Source organism: Heptranchias perlo, chromosome 3 (genome assembly GCF_035084215.1).
Source record: "Heptranchias perlo isolate sHepPer1 chromosome 3, sHepPer1.hap1, whole genome shotgun sequence".
Classification (NCBI taxonomy): Eukaryota; Metazoa; Chordata; class Chondrichthyes; order Hexanchiformes; family Hexanchidae; genus Heptranchias; species Heptranchias perlo.
In genome coordinates this window covers 54,954,271-54,979,007 of record NC_090327.1, presented here as the reverse complement: position 1 = coordinate 54,979,007, position 24,737 = coordinate 54,954,271, and the positions used below count along the sequence as shown (strand labels likewise).

At 40.0% G+C, this 24,737-nt stretch overlaps 1 protein-coding gene across 1 annotated transcript in view; it reads right to left on the bottom strand.

The window, feature by feature from the left end:
• Positions 1-24,737, bottom strand: part of rock1 (Rho-associated, coiled-coil containing protein kinase 1) — a 278,787-nt gene that overhangs the window by 62,560 nt on the left and 191,490 nt on the right. Inside the window, exons 11-20 of the mRNA XM_067979744.1 lie at positions 23,287-23,353; positions 15,211-15,299; positions 14,928-14,976; positions 14,111-14,246; positions 10,369-10,460; positions 9,832-10,078; positions 4,109-4,215; positions 3,416-3,566; positions 2,779-2,939; positions 105-289 (exon numbers count right to left, since the gene is read on the bottom strand). Coding sequence (XP_067835845.1) covers positions 105-289; positions 2,779-2,939; positions 3,416-3,566; positions 4,109-4,215; positions 9,832-10,078; positions 10,369-10,460; positions 14,111-14,246; positions 14,928-14,976; positions 15,211-15,299; positions 23,287-23,353 — 1,284 coding nt within the window. The remainder of the gene's footprint in view (positions 1-104; positions 290-2,778; positions 2,940-3,415; positions 3,567-4,108; positions 4,216-9,831; positions 10,079-10,368; positions 10,461-14,110; positions 14,247-14,927; positions 14,977-15,210; positions 15,300-23,286; positions 23,354-24,737) is intronic.

The following is a 24,737-nucleotide window of genomic DNA, read 5'->3' as shown; positions in this document are numbered from 1 at the left end:
AAACCCGCAGGTAACCCGACCCTAAAATCGAGCCCAGTGTCTCCTACTACAGCACATTTAAATAGTTTTTACACAATGTTAATATCCCAAGCAGAAATAAATACTTTGAGAGTTGTGCCAGCTGGAATTCTAACGACCGCTTGGATTCCAGCAATGAATTGATCTCTTGTTTCCGCTGCTTCTCTGAACCTTTAAGATGGTCTGCTTCCAATGACTGTGCCTTTAGCTCACTCTGTGTCACTGCCCGTTTAGTCATCTCTTGATCCAGCTGCAGTGCCAGATTCTTCACCTGTGTAATCAAGTACATTGATCACCATTTCTTAATTTAAATTGTCTCAATTTAAGAAGGAAAGAAATTAACTGCATTTATATGCTGCCTTATCACGTATATCAGGATGCCCCAAAGTGCTTCACATTCAAGGATTTAATTTTTGAAGTGCAATCACCATCATATGGGTAAGTAGGACAGCCAATCTGCACACAGCAATTGATACAAGCACTGACTGAAAGCTTGATGATCCCCACAGGAAGACAGCAAATTATCCTAGGTTACTTGCACATCCTTCCTGACCATCGGTTGAGGATTTGCATTGGCAGAGGCCTGGGAGCACGTTGTCTGCCCTCTTGGCCAAAGATAGTGTGTGACCTGGAGAGAGATGCTGGGCTCAGCTCTAGTTAAAAGCCAAGTGAAAATAGTTTACAAAGATAAAAACAGGAAATTGTGGGCATATACTGCAGCATCAGAAAAGAGAAAATATAAGTTAACATTTCAGTTAACCATCAAGAGCCTTGCGTGAAGAGCCTCGAAACATGCTCGAAACATTAACCAATCTGTTGTCTTTTCAGATGCTTATGCACCTGTGGTGTAGATCCAGCATTTGCAGTTTTCTCTTTTTATAAAAATAATATAGCAATGTTTTGGGCAGGAGAAGACCATTGGTCCATCTAGCCTATCCTTCCAAACATCCCTTCAGTTTTGTTACCATGATTCTGGAACTAACCTGCTGTGCTTTCCTGTTCCACCATCCTCATTGGTAACCTGTTTCACAATTCTATCACTCTTACTAAAAAAGTTGCCTAGATTTCTTATTTTCTTTTGGCACCCTTAATTTTAAATTGTAATCCCTAATCCTGTGCCTGACAGAAGAACTTTCATGCACCCAAATTCTCCACACCCATCTTCAAGCCCTCCTCACTCATTGTCCTTTTCTCCAGAGTCTAGTCTCAGGGTGGACAACCTGTCCTTCTAACTCAAGGCCTCTCAGTTCAGGAATCAGCTCTGTAACCTTCCTCTGAACTCCATCCAATAATTTTCCATTTTCCTATAATGCGGAGATCAAAACTGAACATGGTACTCTAGATGTTGCCTCATAAGGATAGATATAACTTCAACATCGCCTCTTCAGACTTGTAATGCACACCTTCCGTAACACATTGCAAAATTTTATTTGCTTTCTTCACCACAATGAACCAAAGGTTTTAATGAGCCATCTACCAAAACCCCAAGATCTCTCCTGCTCTGTTACCTCAAACACATCGCCTTTTAACATGCACTGCATATTCTCGCTTCCTACACCTAATCTCATGACTTTATATTTATCTGTGTTAAACTTCAATTGCCTTCTTTCTGTCCATTGATTTAGCCAGTTCAGAGCCCTCTAGATTTTTGCATGTTGGTAAGCACCATTGGCCACTGTATCGAAATTGGTGCCATCCACAAATTTAGACACCGTGAACAATAGTCCATCCTTCAAGTAATTTCTAAAAATTATTGACAACAGCAGCCCTAATACCAACCACTGTGGTATTTCACTGGTAACCATTTTCCACTGACACCTCCCCATGCACCATCATACTTTACTGTCAACCTATCAGCCATGTTTCAATCCATCCCATCACTTTGCCATCTATCCCATGGACACACACCCTGTGAATCAGTCTGTTACATGGGACAGCGTCAAATGCATTCCTGAAATCTAGATGTATAATGTTTAGTACCCCACCCTTATCCACCGTATCTGTTAAGAAATCCAGTCAATTGGTCAAACACAACCTGTCCCTGCTAAAGCCATGCTGGCTCTCTGTAATCAGACCCTGTCCTTCAGATGACCTATTTTGTTATCTGTCAAAGTTTCAAACACTTTTCACATAATCAAGGTAAGGCCAAGAGGTATGTCAATTGAGGGTTAATCCCATTGTCTTTTTAAAATAAAAATGGCACATTGGCTACTTTCCAATTCATTGGGATGTTATCTGATTCCAGTGAGCTTTTAAAGATACTGGTAAAGAGATCTATAATCTCCTAAACCAACTCCACCAGCAGCCTTGGATGGAAATTATCAGAGGGTGGAATCTTGTTTACCTTTAGCTTCCTAAACCTTACTAATATGCCTTCCCTTGTGATACTAAGGGTTTCAAGTTTGCACTCTCCTTTATACCCCTCTTGAAACACAGGCACCTCATCCTCCTCCCTTTTAATGGTAAACAAAGTTATAAAACTATAGTTTATCGCTACAAAATTGCTTAAAAAACAAATTTCAAACAATCTGTATTGTATAAACAAAAATGATATAACATATTACAAGCTCTCATGGAAATGGCCTACATAGTTTACTCAGGACTGAGTCTCTCTGTAGTTATAAAAGGTCTTAACTCAATGTACATTTACCTTAATGTTGCTTTTCCTGCTATATCTACTGTTAGTATTTATCTTAACATATGAATCTAAAACTCTAAAATTATCCAAAAATGGTAAAAACCTTGTTGACTTCCTCTCACCTCATCCTCCAATCTCTCCTTCTGCTTACTGAGCAGCTCCACCTTTTGTTGGAACTGCTTTAAATCAACATCCAACATAGACCGCTGTTTTTCCACTTCCATCACCTGATTCTCTGCTCTCTGTCTGGACATCCTCTCATCTCTCAGCTTGTTATCCATTTCTGAACAGCAACAAATAAGTTTAAAAATACACTGACATTTTAGGACAATACAAATAATCAAATTGCTATTTTATCATAGACTTATATTGAGATGCCAGAAACAATACAAATTTTTCTGTAATCCTTCAGAACATGCACTAGATAGCAAAATTGCTGATGGATGTTTACTGGCTATATTTTGACACTTCGAACCATCATTCTAAGCTACCATAGGGAGGCAAGCAGCATATCTCTTAAACAATGGGTTTCATCATTGGTCTATTTATCATCAGTATACTTGTATCTATGTCAGGGCTGAGACAAAGCCACCATCTATGTAACCATTTATTCCATAATAAGCGAAAAGGAAGACATACATATTTACAGAAATAATGTTAATCTCAGCATATGTGCTGATATGCATAAGGTTAGCCGCAGAATTTACACTCAGGTTCTTGAATCCACTTGCATGAAAAATAATCTTAGCAAATACTAACCGCTCATGGCCACAGACCTTGCTTCTTCTATGGACTCATACTCATCTACCAATCGTGCTTTAGTTACTTTGTGCTCCGTAATCTCTTGATCCAGCCGCTGCTGTAATATTTTGAGTTTGTAATTCGAGTCTATTTCCAGGTTATTCTTTTCCTACAGTGGAAAGGAAGCACAGAACGATCATACACAATGAACATAACAGAGTGAGCAAGCAATGCTACCACGTCTTACTTGATGGAGTTGAAGACGACAAGAAAAACTTTCCACAATTGTCCACAAGGAATTACCAATCTCAGCTGTATTGTAGTGGGAAGTGCTGAGGAAATTCAGATGTCTTCTCACACGTAGATGCAATCATTCATGGGTTCTATTATGCATCTCATTCATAGCAATGAATGATGCAAGATATGAAAGGGGGATAGGGGATTAATATCAATTTGGCTTAATGTAATTTTCTTTAAGCAAGTTCACGTAAAAATGTTCATTCTATAATTTATAACTATCATCCTGAATATTTAGCCACTTTTAGCTTTTATACAGATAGTAGTTGTGTTCTGTCCATATATTATGCTGCGAACTTAATTTCCAGACGCCGTTGCACTTTTGAAAAGGGTAGAAGGGTTGAAGCATGAAGGAAAACAAATATTATTTCCATATAACCTTCACAGATATTAGCCCAGTTCTGCACTAGTTACCTTCTCCAGATTGCTCAGCTTGTCTTGTGCCTGTTTCTTTTCCATCTCTGCTTTTGAAAGATTAAGCTTGATCATTTTCAGTTCTTCTTGTAAAGAAGTGGTCCGAGCTGAAACAAAAACATTGCCATTATCTGCTTGTTTATTTGTGCTTAGGGATTTTCTAGGAGTTGCTGCAAAAGTTCCTCCCAGTGGCCTTGTAGGTAAAGACAACACCCAGTGCAATATTAACCCATACAGACCATAGGTCCCAGGTTTGATCCAAGTTCTGTACTGAATTAGTAGATCTCAACGAGGGAAGCAGGATGTAGTGCAACCATTGACCTCAGCATCCCTTTGGCTATGAAAAAAAAATCAGTGTTCCTGCTCACGAAAGCTGTTCAGCAAGCCTTGCTGCAAAGTACTCCGTGAGGACAAAATCAGACTCTGCTGTGATACTGTGTTGATGCTCATTATCTAAGCTCAAAAAATAATGGCTATTTGGGTGAGGTTCTACAGGACTGCTAACATCCATGGAACTGTATCTCAGCAAGAGTCTTCAGGACTGGAGACAAGTAAGTTAGAACTGGAAGATAAAATATAGTAAGTCTCTGGGTTATTTGACACCAATAGATAAGGGAAAAACCTAGGTATTACAGGCCTATTGCACTGGCCTGCTGGGGCGAACTGAGTGTTGAGAACGATCCCTGCACCAGGATGGGTGGGCATAATTGGGATTCAGGCCTCATTTAGACAATGCCAATAAGCTGCAGACACCCACTGGGCATTCCCAGTCAGCTCACCAGCGAAGATTTCAACTTCGTTGTGTCGCCGGCAGCAGCCCTCAGGTAGGTTCCAGGAGAGGGGGAGAAGTGATCGGGAAGGAGGGTGGCTACCGGGAGAGGGAGCGATCGGGAGGGGACTGAGCAGGGCCAGCAACGGTATTATATGACAGTAGAACTTTCATGCACCCAAATACACAAAGGGAGTAACTCTTGTTTCTGGCACGGGTCTAATCTTGAATGGTGACAGTTTCTGCCTCAACCACTAACCCTGCAAGTGAATTCCACAGCCTCACAACTCTGTGTAGAGAAGTTAACCTTACCCTCTGTTCAACTGAAGTGTAACTTCCTTACTTTTAAATTCGAGCCCTTGTCAGATAAAGGCTAACATTCCATTAGACTTTTTGATTACTTTTTGTGCCTGTTCATTAGGTTTTACTGATGTGTATCTATACTGATGACATCTAAACCCCTTTGCTCCTCCGCAGCTCCTAATCTCTCACCATTAAGAAAATTATGAGTGGCCCAGATAGAGTAGACAGGAAGTACCTGTTTCCCTTAGCGGAGAGTTCAACAACTAGAGGACATAGATTTAAGATGATTGGTGGAAGGATTAGAGGGGACATGAGGAAAAACTGTTTTACCCAGAGGGTGGTGGGTGTATGGAATTCGCTGCCCGAATTGGTGGTAATGGCAGGGACTCTCAATTCTTTTAAAAACTACCTGGACAGGCACCTAAAGTGCTGTAAGCTGCAGGGCTACGGACTGGGTGCTGGAAGGTGGGATTAGAATGGGCACCTGGTTGTTCTTCGAGCCGGCGCGGACATGATGGGCTGAATGGCCCCCTTCTGTGCTGTTTCTTTTCTATGGTTCCATGGCGTTATTGATCAAAATTTGACAGCAAGCCACATAAGGAGATATTAGGACAGGTGATCAAGTGCTTGGTCAAAGAGGAAGATTTAAGGAGCATCTTAAATGAGAGAGGTAGAGAAGCGGAGAGGTTTAGGGAGAGAATTCCAGAGCTTCAGGCCTAGGCAACTGACGGCATGGCCACCAATGGTGGAGCGATGAAAATCGGGGATGCGCAAGGAGCCAGAATTGGAGGAACGCAGAGAACAAGAAAATGGGCGTCAAGCTTTAACATCAGTGCTTTCTTTAATATAATTTATTGGTCTCTTTCTTAGCAGTTTTTTGCTTGGTTCTTATCAGCAAATGTATTTGCTGCATTTCAGTTCAGTATGCAAGCGATATGCACAGATACTGCCGGAGTTGTGCTTTCCCTTAAATATGACATTTGTTGCAGGGGCAAAGTCTTTTCACTCTTCTAAGATGGAAAACAAAAAGCAAATTACTACAGGTGGTGGAAATCCAAAATAAAAACAGAAAATGCTGGACACACTAGAGGTCAGGCAGCATCTGTGCAGAAAGAGCAAAGGTTAATGTTCCAGGCGCATTATTAGCACAAAGTAAAGTATCTCATAGCACTTGAGAAGTGCTATGGAAACGTAAGTTATTCCCATTATAAATTAATATCTTAAACTGAGTTTCAAACATTATTCATTATTATATAGTCTAATATTTATTTTAAAATAACATTCAGGGAGTTCATGATAAGTAAATACAGCACATGGCATGTTATAGAACTACACAGACTTGGTAGATTCTAAGCTCAATTCTTATTCTGCATTGTTAGCTGACTTCAATGTGCGCCTCAGTATCTCTGGCTGGAGAGACAAAACAAAAAATCAATTAGAGTTCCCCATTTCTGATTATGACCCAGCAACACATGTTGGAAGCGTGCATATGACAAAAACAGAATTGGACTCAAACTGGAAACTTCTACAAATACCCTGCTGGTGCTCCATATTCTGACTCACATAAAAATGGCTATTTGGATGAGGTATTAAGAGCCTTTGCCATCCAGGAAATCATACACCACCATGAACTTGTAACTTTAGGAAAAGTTGCAGAGGGGAAGGGGAAGGAAGTAAGTTTAATTTTTAGAACTTTTACTGCTACCCAATGAGCACATTGTGACGAATAGTCAGTGGAAAATTGAATAAAAGATGGTGGTTAGAGCTTTGAAAGCATACAGCATCATAAAGCATGCAGTTATTTTTTGGCAGCTGATTATGAAGGTACTTTATGTTTGGATAATGATTATACCTAGTTATATTTCACAAATACAGACTGACCCAGAAACACATACATGTACACTTCGTAATGTAATTATATACCTTCCAAGCAATGTTTTAAAATTTCTCTACTTCATCGGGCAATTTACTAAACATTTTGGACCGTCTTCACTAACTTACGAGTGGACACAAATTCACAGTACGAAAGTGCCTTAATAAAACTGTAACCAGTTTTGTTCCTCTCATGGTGGGTGATATAGTGGCCTTGGAAAAGGTTCAGAGGAGAGCTACGAGAATGAATCCTAGTTTAAAAAACCATAGTTACTCAGATAGGCTTGAGGAGCTTGGTCTGTTTATTTTAGAGCAGCAGACTTAGAGGCGACCTCAGAGGATTATAAAATAACGAAAGGGCTGGATAGCATATCTATTGATAGATTATTACAGTTTGACAGATACGGGGAGGGGGGACCAGGGGACATGCGTCTAAACTATGCAAGAGCAGGAATAGACTGGGTGTTAGGTGGTTCTTCTTTTCCCAGAGTAGTAAACCTCTGGAATGCGTTGCCAGCTGGTGCAGTGGGTGCTGACTGTAGGCCTTCAAGAGGCTGCTGGATCGGTTCTTCACTCGGGCAGAAATCGCATCATATAGAAGGTAAGTGGTTTTACAGGTAACACATGGTTCATGTGATCTCCTGGACTAGTTTCAATTGCCGGAGGAGGTCGGAGAATTTTCCAGAGTATTTTTTTCTCTTATTGGCCCTGGATTTTTCTTTGTTTTTTTGCCTCTCCCAGGAGATTACATGGCTGCAGGGGCGCAGGGGAGGTAGGAAGTGTCTGGTCATGATGCTCCAGCCATCATGAGTGTGGGGCAGACTTGATGAACCAGCTAGTCGTTTCATGACCGTCATTTCTGAATGTTCATATATTGCACAATCACCACCAGTTCAGCAAGCATACTCAGAGAGGCTTGTAAAGATAGATGGAAGTGATGGATGGGGAAGTGTCACATTTGTAAGGATGCTCTTCCGAGATTATGAATTCGGTATATTGGTTGAGTAATTTAGGAGGGTTTTCAATTTTCCTAACCATGCTATAACAATCCTGACAGAACTCAGATGCTGAGCTTTTAATTAAAGAATGATGAGCTCCTTGCCATGCCACAGAATGTTGACTCACGAGAGAAACCATTTCCACTGGTTGGGAACCTAGGACTAGGGGACATAGCCTAAAAATTAGAGCCAGGACTCTCGGTAGTGAAGTTAGGAAACGCTTCTACACACAAAGGATGGTGGAAGTTTGGAACACTCTTCCGCAAATGGGAGTTGATGCTAGCTCAATTATTAATTTTAAATCTGAGATTGATAGATTTTTGTTAACCAAAGGTATTAAGGGATACGGAACTAAGGCGGATATATGGAGTTAGGTCACAGATCAGCAATGATCTCGTTGAATGGCGGAACAGGCTTAAGGGGCTAAATGGCCTACTCCTGTTCCTATGTGATCTCACAGAATGGAGTGCTGCATTCCACTGAGTTCCAGATTGGAACCAAGCTGAATGAAGGTGCAGATAAGGGACCAAGTGCGGTTAATGCTAGAAACCAGCATTAACGAAGGCCTGGGAGCATACTGGCCACTTGGTTGCATATGAAGTATCATTTATTTGCAAATGTGATTTTCACTTGCATTTCTCCTTCCAAGCCCCTCTGAGTATGCTTGCTGAATTTGTGAAATTTTGCCAAATGTGAAGGCACTTCAGTGCTGTCGGTTTTTGTCCATTGGAAAGTGGATGAAGTAGACCTGACAAAGGTTGCATGGAAAAATAAAGGAGGGAAAGTAACTTGGCTGATGGCTGAGAGTTTATCAAATAAGAAACCAAGCCATCAGATGACTCCTGCCAACAATATCTTCAGTAGAGGATAGGAGGGAAAGGAGGAGAGAAAGTGAGGGATTTTAAACAAAAAAAAACTTTGCATTTTGGCCACCTTGATGCACACAAAAATTTTAAAACTGAACACTATACTTGGAACAATATGAGCATATAAAGAGCATTTCAGTACTAAATGTTTAATAAGCAATTCAAAGTACACCTAATGTAATCAGTTTGCTTGATGTGGCTAAAGTTGGAGATCTAAACAAAGACACAAAATATATTAGCACAAGGAATTAAAAGCATTCAGCAGATTAAATTAAACCTTCTCATGATTATGCTACAAATGCAGTATTTCAGTCAAAATATCATCATGCTTCAACTTAATAGATTGGCCTGATTGATTGCCACGATGCTCACCTCCAGCTTGGTTGGTGGTGGGGGGCGGGGACAATTAGTCAAGTCATTTTTTTTAACGTGAAAAATAGTACTGCTACATAAAAAAGTGAGTCGTATAGATTATAATGAAAATATCATCTTAATGTTCAGAGAACAATAAACTACTAGAACTTCATTCTTGTTTATGTCTTCTGAATCCTTCTAAAGAGACTTTGTTGTAATCACTATCTACTCATTTGCTGTATTAATACATTTACTTCAAAGAATACCACAGCACGATAAAGGACCAATATCTGTTTCCACAGATTGGTGGAGCACTCCACTCCACACCATGGGGAGGTGCTGATTAGACAATAATCATTCCAGGGAGGAGAGGGAAGTCTGAAGGAGAGTCATTATCAAACTGCTTTTGTCCATCTTGTGGCTTATGTGTGATGTTAGAGACAGGTTTTTCCACTTGCCTGAAGGAAGGACATGGTCCAAATATCACAATAAAAGAGATAAAAATATTACAGACAATGACAACATATCCTGAACAAATATCAATTTCCAAATGCCTCTCACCTTGCAAATCGCTGATCATTTCTGAGCCATGGCTGCGATCTCTTCTCTCAGTATCCAAAGCAGATTGTTGTTGGATAATATCCTTCTCCAGCTGTAACTTGGCATTCTCTAAAGCTCGGTTTCTCTCCTGCAGTTCACTATTTATAGTCTCTAACTGGCTCACGTTCTTTGTCATTTCAGTTTGGTTCCTCCGTAATCTTGCTGCTGTGTCCGATTCAGATCGCAGCAAAGCATTAGCTTCTTCTAACTGTTAATAAACAATAGCATTATGTTTTGCAGGTGTACCATGCAAGCAGAATGGAACAGTTCACATATAAAGTTTCTTGCCTGGCAATTCCTGTATTAGATCTCTTTAACCTAGTTTATTATTAAAGGGGAAATAATATTCTATAAAAGAAAAAGAAGATTTACTTCTTGATTGACCTCATCATTTTTATTATTCTTTCTGACCTAGCTAGTGTCTTGTACTGTATGTCTTGGCCCTTCACCATGCTTTCTTGATTTTGAAAAACTTCAGCATATGGATTTAGGACTTACTTGTTTTTGCAACTGCACTATTTTCTCATTTGATATGTGAGAGTTCTGGCTTATTTTCTTCAAGTCCTCAAGTTGCTCCTTTAGTGTAGATACTACAGATAAAACAGCAAACAGTCAAAAGTTACAACTGCCTTATCAATGAAATGTAAATCATTGTGCAAGGGATTTGCTATTAAAAGAATTTCGAATATGCACAAATTTCCAGAAAATATCTAACAATCCACATTTTAATCAGCAAATTTGAAAAAACAAAAACTGGTATAGTGTTCCATGGGGACACTGGTACCTCACCTAAATCGGCATTCTTATTGTGCGAGTACAGATAATGAATCAACCATTTTGGGGCAATGGTCAAATCTTATCCTGTTCTTAGCAGATGTCCGCACATTCGCAGTGGGAGTTATTGAATAACATTTAAGAGTGGAACCCCTGCTTCAATATCCCCCCTGGCCCTGTGTTTTTCAATTGAAATTGCCGACTAGCCACAGATGTGGCTACAGCGACACCGTTTTAGCCACTAATTTTAGTCGAAAACACCTTACATACACTCACACAATACAGGTAAATTTACTTACAAACATCTACCACCATTCTGTAACCAAGGAAGTAAAGCACTCACACTCTGCTTTTGGTCTTACCATTTTACAGAGGGGTCAGTGACCAGGGGGCATAGATTTAAAGTAATTAGTAGAAGGATTAGAGGGGAGCTGAGGAGAAATGTTTTCACCCAGAGGGTGGTGGGGGTCTGCAACTCACTGCCTGAAAGGGTGGTAGAGGCAGAAACCCTCAAATCATTAAAAAAAAGTACTTGGATGTGCACTTAGAGTGCTGTAACCTACAGGGCTATGGACCAAGTGCTAGAAAGTGGGATTAAGCTGGATAGCTCTTTTTCAGCCGGCATGGACATGATGGGCCAAATGGCCTCCTTCTGTGTTGTAATTTTCTAAGATTCTATGATAAGGTTAAAGTACACATGCATACACCGTATAAATATGAGTATTGAGATCACATGCCCAACAACAGTGTCTATAACTCATTTTTTTTATTTACTAACCAGAATTAGCCACATCTAGATTCCCAATTACCCAGATGTGGCCAGTGGTTAATATACTGGACAACACTGCCCTAGCTCAAGAATATTAAAACGTTTTTTTTAAGAAAACAATTAATCTTAGGGTGTAGCTATACTGCACAAAGAAATGTGACAGGCATTTGCTCGAGTGCGCATCATTAATGGGGCAAGATAAAGCAGAAAAAGAAAGCTTATGACTGTCACAGAAAACTAAATACTGCAGAAAGCCTAGAGGAGTATAGAAAGTACAGGGATGAAGTAAAAAAGGAAATAAGGAAAGCAAAGAGAGGGCAAGAAAAAATATTAGCTAGTAAGATTAAAGAAAACCCAAAGATGTTTTATCAGTACATTAAGAACAAGAGGATAGCTAAGGAAAATGTGGGACCTATCAGGGATAATAAGGGTAACTTGTGTGTAAAAGCAGAGGATGTGGGTAGGGTTTTAAATGAATATTTTGTCTCCGTATTCACAAAGGAAAGGGATGATCCAGACATAGTAGTTGAAGAGGAGAGGTGTGAAATATTGGATAAGGTAAACATAACGAGAGAGGAAGTACTAGAGGGACTGGAATCCTTGAAAGTTGATAAGTCACCAGGGCCGGATGGATTGTTTCCTAGGCTATTGAAGGAAGTTAGGGAGGAAATAGCGGATGCTGAGGATCATTTTCCAATCCTCACTAGGTACAGGGGAGGTACCGGAGGACTGAAAAACTGCAAACGTAGTACCATTGTTTAAAAAGTATACAAGGGAAAGGCCGAACAATTATAGGCCAGTCAGTCTTACCTCGGTGGTGGGCAAACTATTAGAATCAATACTGAGAGATAGGATAAATTGTCACTTGGAAAGGCATGGTTTAATCAGAGATAGTCAGCATGGATTTGTTCAGGGAAGGTCATGCCTTACAAATCTGATTAAATTATTTGAGGAATCTTACAACACCAGGTTATAGTCCAACAAATTTATTTTAAAATCACAAGCTTTCACAAGATTATCTCCTTCGTCAGAAGGAGATAATCTCCGAAAGCTTGTGATTTTAAAATAAATTTGTTGGACTATAACCTGGTGTTGTAAGATTCCTTACATTTGTCCACCCCAGTCCATCACCGGCATCTCCACATCATAAATTATTTGAGGAAGTGACAAGGAGGATTGATGAGGGTAGTGCAGTGGATATTGTCTACATGGATTTTAGTAAGGCATTTAACAAGGTCCCTCATGGCAGACTGGTCAGAAAGGTAAAAGCCCATGGGATACAGGGAAATGTGGTGAATTGGATCCAAAGTTGGCTCAGTAACAGGAAACAAAGGGTAAAAGTCGGTGGATGTCTTTGCGAATGGAAATCCATTTCCAGTGGTGTGCCACAGGGCTCAGTGTTGGGTCCCTTTCTGTTTGTGGTATATATTAATGATTTGGACTTGAATATAGGGGGCATGATTGGCAAATTTGCAGACGACACAAAAATTGGCCGTGTAGCTGATAGTGAAGAGGATAGCTGTGGACTCCAAGAAGATATCAATGGGTTGGTGGAGTGGGCAGAAAAGTGGCAAATGGAGTTCAACCCGGAGAAGTGTGAGGTAATGCACTTAGGAAGGGCAAACAGTAAAAAGGAACGCGCAGTAAACGGGAATATATTGAGAGGGGTAGAGGAAGTGAGAGACCTTGGAGTGCATGTGCACAGGTCCCTGAAGGTGGCAGTACAGGTAGATAAGGTTGTGAAGAAGGCATACAGAATGCTCTCCGTTATTAGCCAAGGTATAGAATACAAAAGCAGGGATGTAATGATGGAACTGTATAAAACGCTGGTAAGGCCACAGCTGGAGTATTGTGCGCAGTTCTGGTCACCACATTACAGGAAGGACATAATTGCTCTGGGGAGAGTGCAGAGAAGATTTACAAGAATGTTGCCAGGGCTTGAAAATTGCAGCTATGAGGAGAGATTGGATAGGCTGGGGTTGTTTTCCTTGGAGCAGAGGAGGCTGAGGGGAGACTTGATTGAGGTGTACAAAACTATGAGGGGCCCAGATGGAGTAGACAGGAAGTACCCGTTTCCCTAGCGGAGAGTTCAAGATCTAGAGGACAGAGATTTAAGCTGATTGGCAGAAGGATTAGAGGGGATATGAGGAAAAACTGTTTTACCCAGAGGGTGGTGGGTGTATGGAATTCACTGCCCGAATCGGTGGTAGAGGCAGGGGCCCTCAACTCTTTTAAAAAGTACCTGGACCTGCACCTAAAGTGCTGTAAGCTGCAGGGCTACAGACCGGGTGCTGGGAGGTGGGATTAGAATGGGCACCTGGTTGTTCTTCGAGCCGGCGCGGACATGATGGGCCGAATGGTCCCCTTCTGTGCTGTATCTTTTCTATGGTTCTATAGTGATCTGATTTATTCTATTTACCCTGGATCTTTTCCACTGCCCTTTTGAAGGTAGGATGCCCTGAATTGCACAATTGGCCATAGAATAACTTGTTTCTACTTATATTCAAATGTCCTTGGGAAGATTAGTTTTGCCTTAAATTGTCATTAGAAATCGCACAGATAAAGAAGAATATGCCATCATACAGGACAGTACACAAATGTATCCAGTGTATAGTTTGATGAATAAGTTTGCATTGAAACAAGGCAATAACATTTTAGAAACATGCAAACACAATTGGTAATAGCCATCTAGCTCACCCTCATTTTCTAAATTGCGCTTCTTTTCAGCCTCTTGTTCCAATTTCCTTTGGTATTCATTGAATTTGTGCTGTACCATCATTTTTTCCTTCTCAAGCTGAGACACATTAACCTCTAAACTTTTTCTTGAATTGCCCTACAGATAAAGCCAAAACACAAAATTTCAAACTAGAAACATTTTTGGTGAACATTCTGAAGGTTTTTTTTTATTTTGATGAATCCGAATACATTGAAAATACAAAACCAATAATAGGGCTTGACATTTTCTGAATGTATGTCCCAATCCAAAAGCCTAAAATTATTTGTATGCCAGTGTTTAAGGATATTGATGATTCAAGACATTTTTTGAAACTTCTTTTACATGAAACAAAATGCAGGTAAACTACAAAGCCCTATAGTATGAGAATTTAAAGATATTGCAATTTAAAGTAATCTCCACATTTTTGGAATAACATGCTTTGTAAAGAGGGACAGAACCCACATTTAGTTGTTTACGGTAAACAAAGCCAAACCATAACAAATATTTCAAAAACTCAGTATTTTTACACTTTGGATACTATAGCTTTAAATCAAGAATAACTGCATGCTCCACATTTGTGGTATTACACTGGTGAGAAGTTCTGATAATTTAGTGAATACTATATTTTCATATGAAAAAAATAGAAATATAACATTTTTTAAAAAGTTAAATTTACTAATAGAACTATTTTAACGTTTAAAGAACTGGAGATGTTAAAAACCCATTTAAACTTAAGAACTACTTGTGTAGGGAAAGGTATAATAAATTATAAGCAAATCTGAACACAAAGCAAATCACCTCATCATCCAGTTCCTTTGTTATTTTCTCTAACTTTGTGTTTGCTGTCCTAGAAACAAAACCATTGAACATTTTCATAAGAAAAATAAACAGAAAACATATAATGTGCATAGATTCTTGCCTACTAGCCCTCACCAGAACACTTTTGGCCACACCACAGTTTCAAACATGACATGCATTTATGTTCATAACACGCTTTTTGTGCTGCACCCCAAAAACAGAGTTACAGAAAGGGGTGGGGGCTCAACACATTAAAAATGTATAGCTTGAGACAGTGTCTTACCTGGATTTTTGTTCCCATTCATCCTTTAATTGCATTTCATTGTGTAATCGCTCTTCAAGTTCATAAATTGCCTTTTTCAAATTTTCAACCTTTAAAGCAAGACAGCTAAGGTAAAGTACAAACTTTGAGACGTTCTCATTAATTAAACTATTTTCTTCAAATTTCTAAGATTGAATATCAAGTAGAAAAAGAGAAATGTACATGGCATCACTGGGTATGTTTAAATTCACCGCTGTAGGTAAATCCTACATTAATTACCAAATGGTTAATATCAACATCCAGGTCATGTGCAACACCTTCTGAAAGAAAGACTTGCATTTATATAAACATCTTATCTGAAGGATACCACCTTTGACAATGCAGCACACCTTCAGTAAAGCATTAGAGTGTCAATCTACTTTATGGACTAAGTCTTAGATTGGGGATTGAACTGAACTTCCAACCACAGTCAGATGTGAAAGTGCGACCAATGGAGCCAAGCTAACACTTTGGAAATCTAGTTGTAATGAATGCAATAAACGATCATGTCACACCTCTAAAGCATTTATATAACTGACTATGGCTGCTGCATATATAAATAAATATTATTTTGTGAAAACTCAGTAACCTGAGAAACTAGCTAATGAGTTTTATAATAAATTCTCAGTCATGCTACTAGTGGCAACAAACAGAAAAACCTGTACCATAAATGATTCATTATTAATGTGCCAGAGTTGCCGAGTACTTTTAATAATGCACAAGTTCGCACTGCTCACACAGATGCACTAAAGACTTCTGCTAATCGCGATTTATGAATTGAATTTTAAAATGACAAATATTTTGAAAGAGTAAACATATCAAAAGTTGGAATATCTGAGGAAGTCAGCAAAGCAAATACTGAAGAACATTTGAGACGTGACCTTTACTGCTTGCAATGATCCACTAATGTATTTAACTGAATTTAGAACAGAATTATGAACAAACAGCATTTTAGAAATTTTGTATGAGTTACAACTGTCATCTGTTTAAAAGTATCATGTACCTTTCTATTTTAAACTCAAAACACTAAAATAAAATATTTTAATTGTACCTTTGTGTATTTCATGCTTTGCAGATGAGTTTTCATTAAGTAATATTTACACAGATCAATTTTACTTTTCCTGTTAATTTGTATTATTAATGACCTGTAATTCCATCAGTACATGCACCACTAACATTAAATCACCAAAACAAACTTAGCTACAGTTTTGTAACTTGACAGCAATATCACAATGTAGTTCACTTAAAACAAATAGAATTTGAAGACTGCAAGTGATGTACAATTAAGTTCAAATTAATCTAGATAAGAAATTAGTTTATAGGGATTGCTTCAAGATAAGGCAGTTTTTAGTGTTACAACTGGCATATGCATCTTTTGGTAGCATATCCTTTATAGATTCTCTATAGTTTAGAATAAATAATTAAAAATTTGATTTGTGTTTAACTTCAAATTTTAAACCACAAACATAAGTACAGATGAGCGAAGGCATTTGACTCATCTAGCTCATCCTTTCATAGAAACCTATAGCTCTTCCATCACAGTTAAATGCCACTCAGATGATTCCAGTGAGTTTGCCTCCAATACACTACCCAGAAGACGACGTGAAGTAGAGATCACTCTCTGCGTGACAAAGTGCTTCCTAATATCAGAGTCAAATTTAATAGCACAGTCATCGAATAGGTATGTACACACATCCAGCAGGGATTACTGGATAGTGATCATCACCATCAACCTTGGTCAATTTTTAGACCCTCCCTAAACCAGGGTTAATGCGACAAATTGTAGTGCACTTACTGCTGTTTGGATGAAATCAGCAGTGGGTAGGACCAAAACTAGGATCTTCTGGTCCATATGGTTTAAGTACTCAGTGGGTAAATTTACTGAACCAACAGGACAGCCAACTCATGCTCAATACAATATGGAAGCCATTTCATTTCATTCCTTTACACAGTTTATAAAGCATTCCTTATTCTTAAAAACCTCTTGGTTTTCTCTGCTACAGTGGAAACAGTCCCAAATCTCTCTTTATAGCTGTAGTTTTTTTTTAATCCTGGGTATTTTCCCGGTGAATCTATGCCATAAGCTCTCTGTGGCTTTAAATGTCCTTTCTATAATGGGGCACTCAAAACTGCACAAATTCATCATAATATTTAACTCTTGTACTCTAAATCATTATTTATAAAACTCCAAATGCTGTTGGCTTTGTGGATCTGCATGCACACTTCCAGGGAATTATGTATTTGAACTTCTCGGTCTCTGTTCTTCCACAACTTTCAGTGTCTTTCCATTGGTTAAACTTCCATTCCTTGTTTTTCCTACAAAAATGCATTACCTCACACTTCTCCACATTTCATTGCATCTGCCACCTGTCTTCCCACTCCACGAACCTGACTCTGTACTCCTGAAGTCTCTTATAGTCCTCCTTGCTATTGGCCAAACACCCTACTTTTGTGTCGCCAACAAATTTTGATATTGTGTTCCCTATGCCCAAGTCCAAATCATATCAAGAACAAAAGCGAATCCAGCACGGACTTCTGGGGTACATCACTTTCAATTCGTTCTAATCTCAGCAACACCATTAATACACATAAAAAATAGGAGCGGGAATAGGCCATTCAGCCCTTCGAGCCTGCTCAGACATTCAATATGATCATGGCTGATCCTCTATCTTAATACCATATTCACACTCTCTCCCCATGCCACTTGATGCCTTTTGTGTCCAGAAATCTATCTAGCTCCTTCTTAAATATATTCAGTGACTTGGCCTCCACAGCCTTCTGTGGTAGAGAATTCCACAGGTTCACCACCCTCTGAGTGAAGAAATCTCTCATCTCAGTGCTAAATGTCCTACCCCGTATCCTTAGACTGTGACCCCTCATTCTAGACCACCCAGCTAGAGGAAACATCCTCCCTACATCCAGTCTGTCTAGCCCTGTCAGAATTTTATATGTTTCAATGAGATCCCCTCTCATTCTTCTAAACTCGAGTGAATACTGGCCTAGTCGACCCAATCTCTCCTCATACGACAGTCCCATCATCCCAGGAATCAGTCTGGTGAACCTTTGCTGCACTCTCTCTATGGCAAGTATATCCTTTCTTAGGCAAGGAGACCAAAACTGCACACAATACCCCAGGTGTGGTCTCACCAAGGCCCTGTATAACTGCAGTAAGACATCCTTGCTCCTGTACTCAAATCCTCTTGGAATGAAGGCTAACATACCATTTGCCTTCCTAACTGCTTGCTGCTCCTGCATGTTTGCTTTCAGTGACTGGTGTATAAGGACACCCAAGTCCCTTTGTACATCAACATTTCCCAAACTATCACCATTTAAATAATACTCTGCCTTTCTGTTTTTCCTTCTGAAGTGGATAACTTCACATTTATCCACGTTATACTGCATCCGCCATGTATTTGCCCACTCACTCAACTTGTCTAAATCGCCTCGAAGCCTCTTTGCATCCTCCTCACAGATCACAGTCCCACCTATTTTTGAGTCGTCAGCAAACTTGGAAATATTACATTTCGTTCCCTCATCCAAATCATTGATATATAGTGTGAACAGCTGGGGCCCAAGCACAGATTCCTGCGATACCCCAATAGTCAGCGCCTGCTACCCTGCAAAAGACAATTTCTACAGTCCTCATTATTTTCGACAACATTTTAGACCTAGTTTTATCATATGCCTTCCTTTTAAACACCATAAGCCATCCTTTTAAACACCATAAGCCTGCTTCACAATTCTCTACCCCAGCTTTGAAAAGATAGTTTGTAAGACCATAAGAGATAGGAGCAGGAGTAGGCCAGTCAGCCCGTTGAGTCTGCTCCGCCATTTAATGAGATCATGGCTGATCTGATTTTTACCTGAGCTCCACTTTCCCGCCCTTTCCCCATATCCTTTGACACTCCTGCTGATCAAAAATTTGTCTATCTCAGCCTTTAATGTATTCAATGACTCAGCCTCCACAGCTTTTTGGGGTAAAGAATTCCAAAGATTCACGACCCTCTGGGAGAAGAAATTCCTCCTAATTTCCGTCTTAAATGGGCGACCCCTTATTCTGAAACTGTGCCCCCTAGTTTTCGATTCCCCCATGAGGGGTAACATCCTCTCAGCATCTACCCTATTGAGTCCCCTCAGAATCTTGTATGTTTCAATAAGATCTCCTCTCATTCTTTTAAACTCCAATGAGTATAGACCCAACCTGTTCAATCTTTCCTCATCAGACAACCCTTCCATACCTGGAATCAACCTAGTGAACCTTCTCTGAACTGCCTCCAATGCAAGTATGTCCTTTCTTAAATAAGGGCACCAGAACTCTATGCAGTACTCCAGGTGTGGTCTCACCAACACCCTGTACTTTTGTAGCATGACTTCCCTGCTTTTATATTCCATCCCCCTAGAAATAAAGGCCAATATTCCGTTTGCCTTCCGCATTACCTGCTGCACCTGTATGTTAACTTTTTGTGTTTCATGTACGAGGACACCCAGATCCCTCTATACCGCAGCATTTTGTAGTATTTCTCCATTCAAATAATATTTTGCTTTTTTATTTTTCCTACCAAAGTGGATGACTTCACATTTTCCCACATTATATTCCATCTGCCAAATTTTTGCCCATTCGCTTAACCTGTCAATATCCCTTTGTGTCCTCATCGAAACTTGCTATTCCACCTATCTTTGTATCATCAGCAAATCTGACCACAAGACACTCTGTTCCTTCATCCAAGTCATTGATATATATTGTAAATAGCTGAGGCCCCAGCACTGATCCCTGCAGCACCCCACTAGTTACAGATTGCCATTTTGAAAATGACCCTTTTATCCTGACTCTGTTTTCTGTTAGTTAGCCAATCCTCTATCCTTGCCAGTATATTACCCCCAACATCATGAGCTCTTATCTTGTGCAGTAATCTTTTATGTGGCATCTTATCAAATGCCTTTTGGAAATCCAAATATACTGCATCCATTGGTTCCCCTTTATCCACACGACCCGTTACTTCCTCAAAGAACTCTAATAAATTTGTCAGACACGATTTCCCCTTCTTAAAACCATGTTGACTCTCCTTGATTGTATTATGAGTCTCCAAATGTCCTGCTACTACTTCCTTAATAATGGATTCTAGCATTTTCCCAATGACAGATGTTAGGCTAACTGGTCTAGAGTTATCTGCTTCTGTCTCACGGTTTGCAGTTTTCCAATCCGCTGGGACCTTTCCAGAATCTAGTGAATTCTGGAAGATTACAACCAATGCATCCACTATCTCTGTAGCCACTTCCTTTAAGACGGTCGGGTGCAAGCCATCAGGTCCAGGGGACTTGTCAGCCTTTAGACCCATTAGTTTCCCTAGTACTTTTTCTCCAGTGATAGTGATTGCTTTTAGTTCCTCCCTCCCCTTTTCCCCTTGATTTTCTACTATTATTGGTATGTTATTAGTGTCTTCTGCTGTGAAGACAGATACAAAATATCTGTTCAATTCCTCTGTCATTTCCTTGGTTTCCATTATTATTCCCCCAGTCTCATCCTCTAAGGGACCAATGTTTACTTTAGCTATCCTCTTCCTTTTTATATATTTGTAGAAGCTTTTACTGCCAGTTTTTATATTTCTTGCTAGTTTACTCTCATAATTTATTTTCTCCCTCTTTATTATTCTTTTAGTCATCCTTTGCTGGTTTTTAAAGTTTTCCCAATCTTCGGGCTTACCAGTAATCTTTGCCATGTTGTATGCTTTTTCTTTTAACCTGATACCATCCTTGATTTCCTTAGTTAGCCATGGTTGGTTCACCCTTTTTGTGGCGTCTTTCCTCCTCACGGGGATATATTTGTTGCGAGTCATAAAATATCTTTTTAAATGTTTGCCACTGCTTATCCACCATCATACCATCTAATCTGTTTACCCAGCCCACTTTAGCCAATACCGCCCACATTCCTTTATAATTGCCCTTATTTAAGTTTGATACAGTAGTTTCAGACCCAAGACCCTCGCTCTCAAAATGGATGTGAAATTCTATCATGTTATGATCACTGCTTCCCAAGGGATCCTTTACTTGGAGATCATTAAATAATCCTGTTTCGTTACCCATTACCAGATCCAAAATGGCCTGTTCCTTGATTGGTTCCCCGACGTATTGGTCTAAGAAACAGTCCCTAATACACTCTATGAACTCCTCCTCAGGGCTATTTTTGCCAATTTGATTTGTCCAATCTATGTGAAAGTTAAATTCGCCCATGATTATTGCATTACCTTTTTTTACAAGCCCCCCTTATTTCCTGATTTATATTTTGCCCTACAGTGTAGCTACTGTTAGGGGGCCTACATACTACTCCCACCAGTGATTTCTTCCCCATGCTCTTTCTTACCTCCACCCAAATTGATTCGACATCTTGATCTTCTGAGCCAAGATCATTTCTCACTAACATACCAATTTCATCCTTTATTAACAGAGCTACCCCACCACCTTTACCTTTTTTCCTATCCTTCCGAAATGTTAAATAACTCTGAATATTTAGCTCCCAACCTTGGTCCCCTGCAACCATGTCTCTGTAATGACCACAAGATCATACCCATTTGTTTCTATTTGTGCCGTCAAGTCATCTATCTTATTACGAATGCTGCGTGCATTCAGATAAAGAACCTTTAATTTTGTCTTTTTACCATTCTTTCCTACCCTGGCCCCATTTGCTGGTGCACTCTTATGTTTGTACACTCTGTCCCTTCCTGACACACTCTGTTTATCATTACCCCCATCACTTTCCTGTACTACTTCCTTGTCTTTTCTCTTTATTAATCTGAACTTCACCCCACCTGAGCCCTCCCCCCGCCCCGTATTTAGTTTAAAGCCTTCTCTACCGCCCTAGTTATTCGATTTGCCAGAACACTGGTCCCAGCATGTTTCAGTGAAGCTCATTCCAACAGAACAGCTCCCTCTTTCTCCAGTACTGGTGCCAGTGCCCCATGAATCAAAACCCACTTCTCCCACACCAATCTTTGAGCCACACAATCATCTCTCTGATCTGATTTACCCTGTGCCAATTTGCTCGTGGCTCAGGTAATAATCCGGAGATTATCACCTTTGTGGTTCTGCTTTTTAATTGTAAAGCTACCTGAAAGAAAATCCTGAAATAAGACTTAAAGAAGATCCCTGAAGGTAGCAGGACAGGTAGATAAGGTGGTTAAGAAGGCACATGGAATACTTTCCTTTATTAGCCAAGGCATAGAATGCAAGAGCAGGGAAGTTATACTGGAACTGTATAAAACACTGGTTAGACCACAGCTTGAGTACTCTGTACAGTTTTGGTCACCACATTACAGGATGGATGTGATTGCACTCGAGAGGGTACAGAGGAGATTTATGAGGATGTTGCCAGGACTGGAGAATTTTAGCTATGAGGAAAGATTGGATAGGCTGGGGTTGTTTTCTTTGGAACAGAGGAGGCTGAGGGGTGATTTAATTGAGGTGTACAAAATTATGAGGGGCCTAGATAGAGTGGATAGGAAGGACCTATTTCCCTTAGCAGAGAGGTCAATAACCAGGGGGCATAGATTTAAAGTGATTGGTCGAAGGATTAGAGGGGAGCTGAGGAAAAATGTTTTTACCCAGAGGATGGTAGGGTCTGGAACTCACTGCCTGAAAGGGTGGTAGAGGCAGAAACCCTCAACTCATTTAAAAAGTACCTGGATGTGCACCTGAAGTGCCGTGACCTACAAGGCTACGGACTAAGTGTTGGAAAGTGGGATTAGGCTGTGTGGCTCATTTTCGGTCGGTGAGGACACGATGGGCTGAATGGCCTCCTTCTATGCCGTAAATTTTCTATGATTCTATGAAGATGCTGTTCCTCACTCTGTTCCCTTCACTCCTTTTCAAAAACACAAATTATTTATTTCATACAGAAAGGTTTGAGACTGGAGTTCATGTTGTAGTAACAAACCCTTTACAAAAAAGCAGCTTGTTTTCTGGATTGCAGAGATAGCAATGTAACTAGGATGGCTGCAAGAAGAATAATGATTTTTTACCCTATTCAAATATCATCACTTGAAAGCAATAACATAAAATCCTTACGTGACTATTGTCCATGGTGGAACTAGCTCTACAGTCACTGGCTCGTCTAGAGGTACCAGATGAATTCCTATCGAGAATGAAAACAATGAAGAATTTATGAAAGCATTTCACACCCATTTCAATACAATAGGTTATGTCAAAAGTTGATACTGAAATTCAGAATGAAACTTGGTTAGTTTGTTAATACTGAGAAACTGTAGTTTATAATAATTTGAATGATACTACAAGAATGTACCAAGTTAAACTGATAACACTTAATTTGTTTTATTGTGCCATAAAATACCAAATGAGAGAATACATTCATCCGCGATATGGATCGGGAAAGGCCAGCATATAAAAATGCAAGGCGGCATAAAATGTTTTGAATGATTTTGGAAAGTATGGAATACTTAGGGTAAAGTTGAGACAGAAGGATTGAGTGGGTTAACTCATAGAAGTCTCCGATGAACATGGAAGTGGCCATAAAATTTAAGGATTAAGACACAAATTGCATTTATATAACACTTCAACATAGAAAACATCCCAAGGTGCCTCACAGGGCTGAGCAGAGTAAAAGAATTAGGAGAGGTGACCTAAAGCTTGGTTTAAGAGATAGGTTTTGAGTAAGCTTTTAAAGGGAGAGGGAGAAAAGCAGAGAGATGTCGGGAGGGAGTGGCACAGATGTAGGGGGAAAATTCATTTTGGCCTGTTTTCAGGTGCATAAATAACAGTTAACACTCAGCGCACTCTCGAACCGGGAGGCCTGAGGCTGTTGTGTCTCCAGAGGTAGCTTGCCGCTTTTCCACGAACCAATTTGGGCCGCTTGTCTCACTGGACCACTCCTTATTGGTGGCCACTTGTTAGGCTGCACTCATTGCAGGAAAAGCTAAGCAGGCTCGGTGCAGTCCAATTTTAGGAAGGCGTTAGGCCCCTCATAACATAAGCAAGCGGCCCCTAACCAGTTTTAGGTGGTTGCCAGGGACCCCTGAAAAATTGCCCAACATGGGGTCAGACATTTTTCAGGCTTCTTTGAGGCACAGGACATTGCACAGCAAAATTGTTCCTTTTTGCCTCAGTTTTCCACCCAGAAAATGGGTGCAACATGGTTGAATTTCTACCAGGTAGTGAGGGAGTTGCAGCGAGTAGGGATACGATAGCTGAAGTTACTGCCGTATATGGTGGAATGGAGTGAGGGGGAATCCAGAGAAGGCCAAGGATGGCAAAGGAGGGAATTTAAGTCTGGAAAAGGTTGTAGAAGTAGGATGGGGTGATGCTAGGAAAGGATTTGTAGATGAGAATGTTAAAATTCAACATACAGGGAGGCAGTATAGGTTAGTGAGGATGGGCTGCTGGGCAAAGAAACAGTTTTGCACAAGAGTGGCAGGATTTTGGAAGGGTTGGACATCAGGACACTGTTGGAGGAATAAAGTCAAGAGGTGCTGAAGGTGTGGATGGGCTTCAGCAGCAACGAC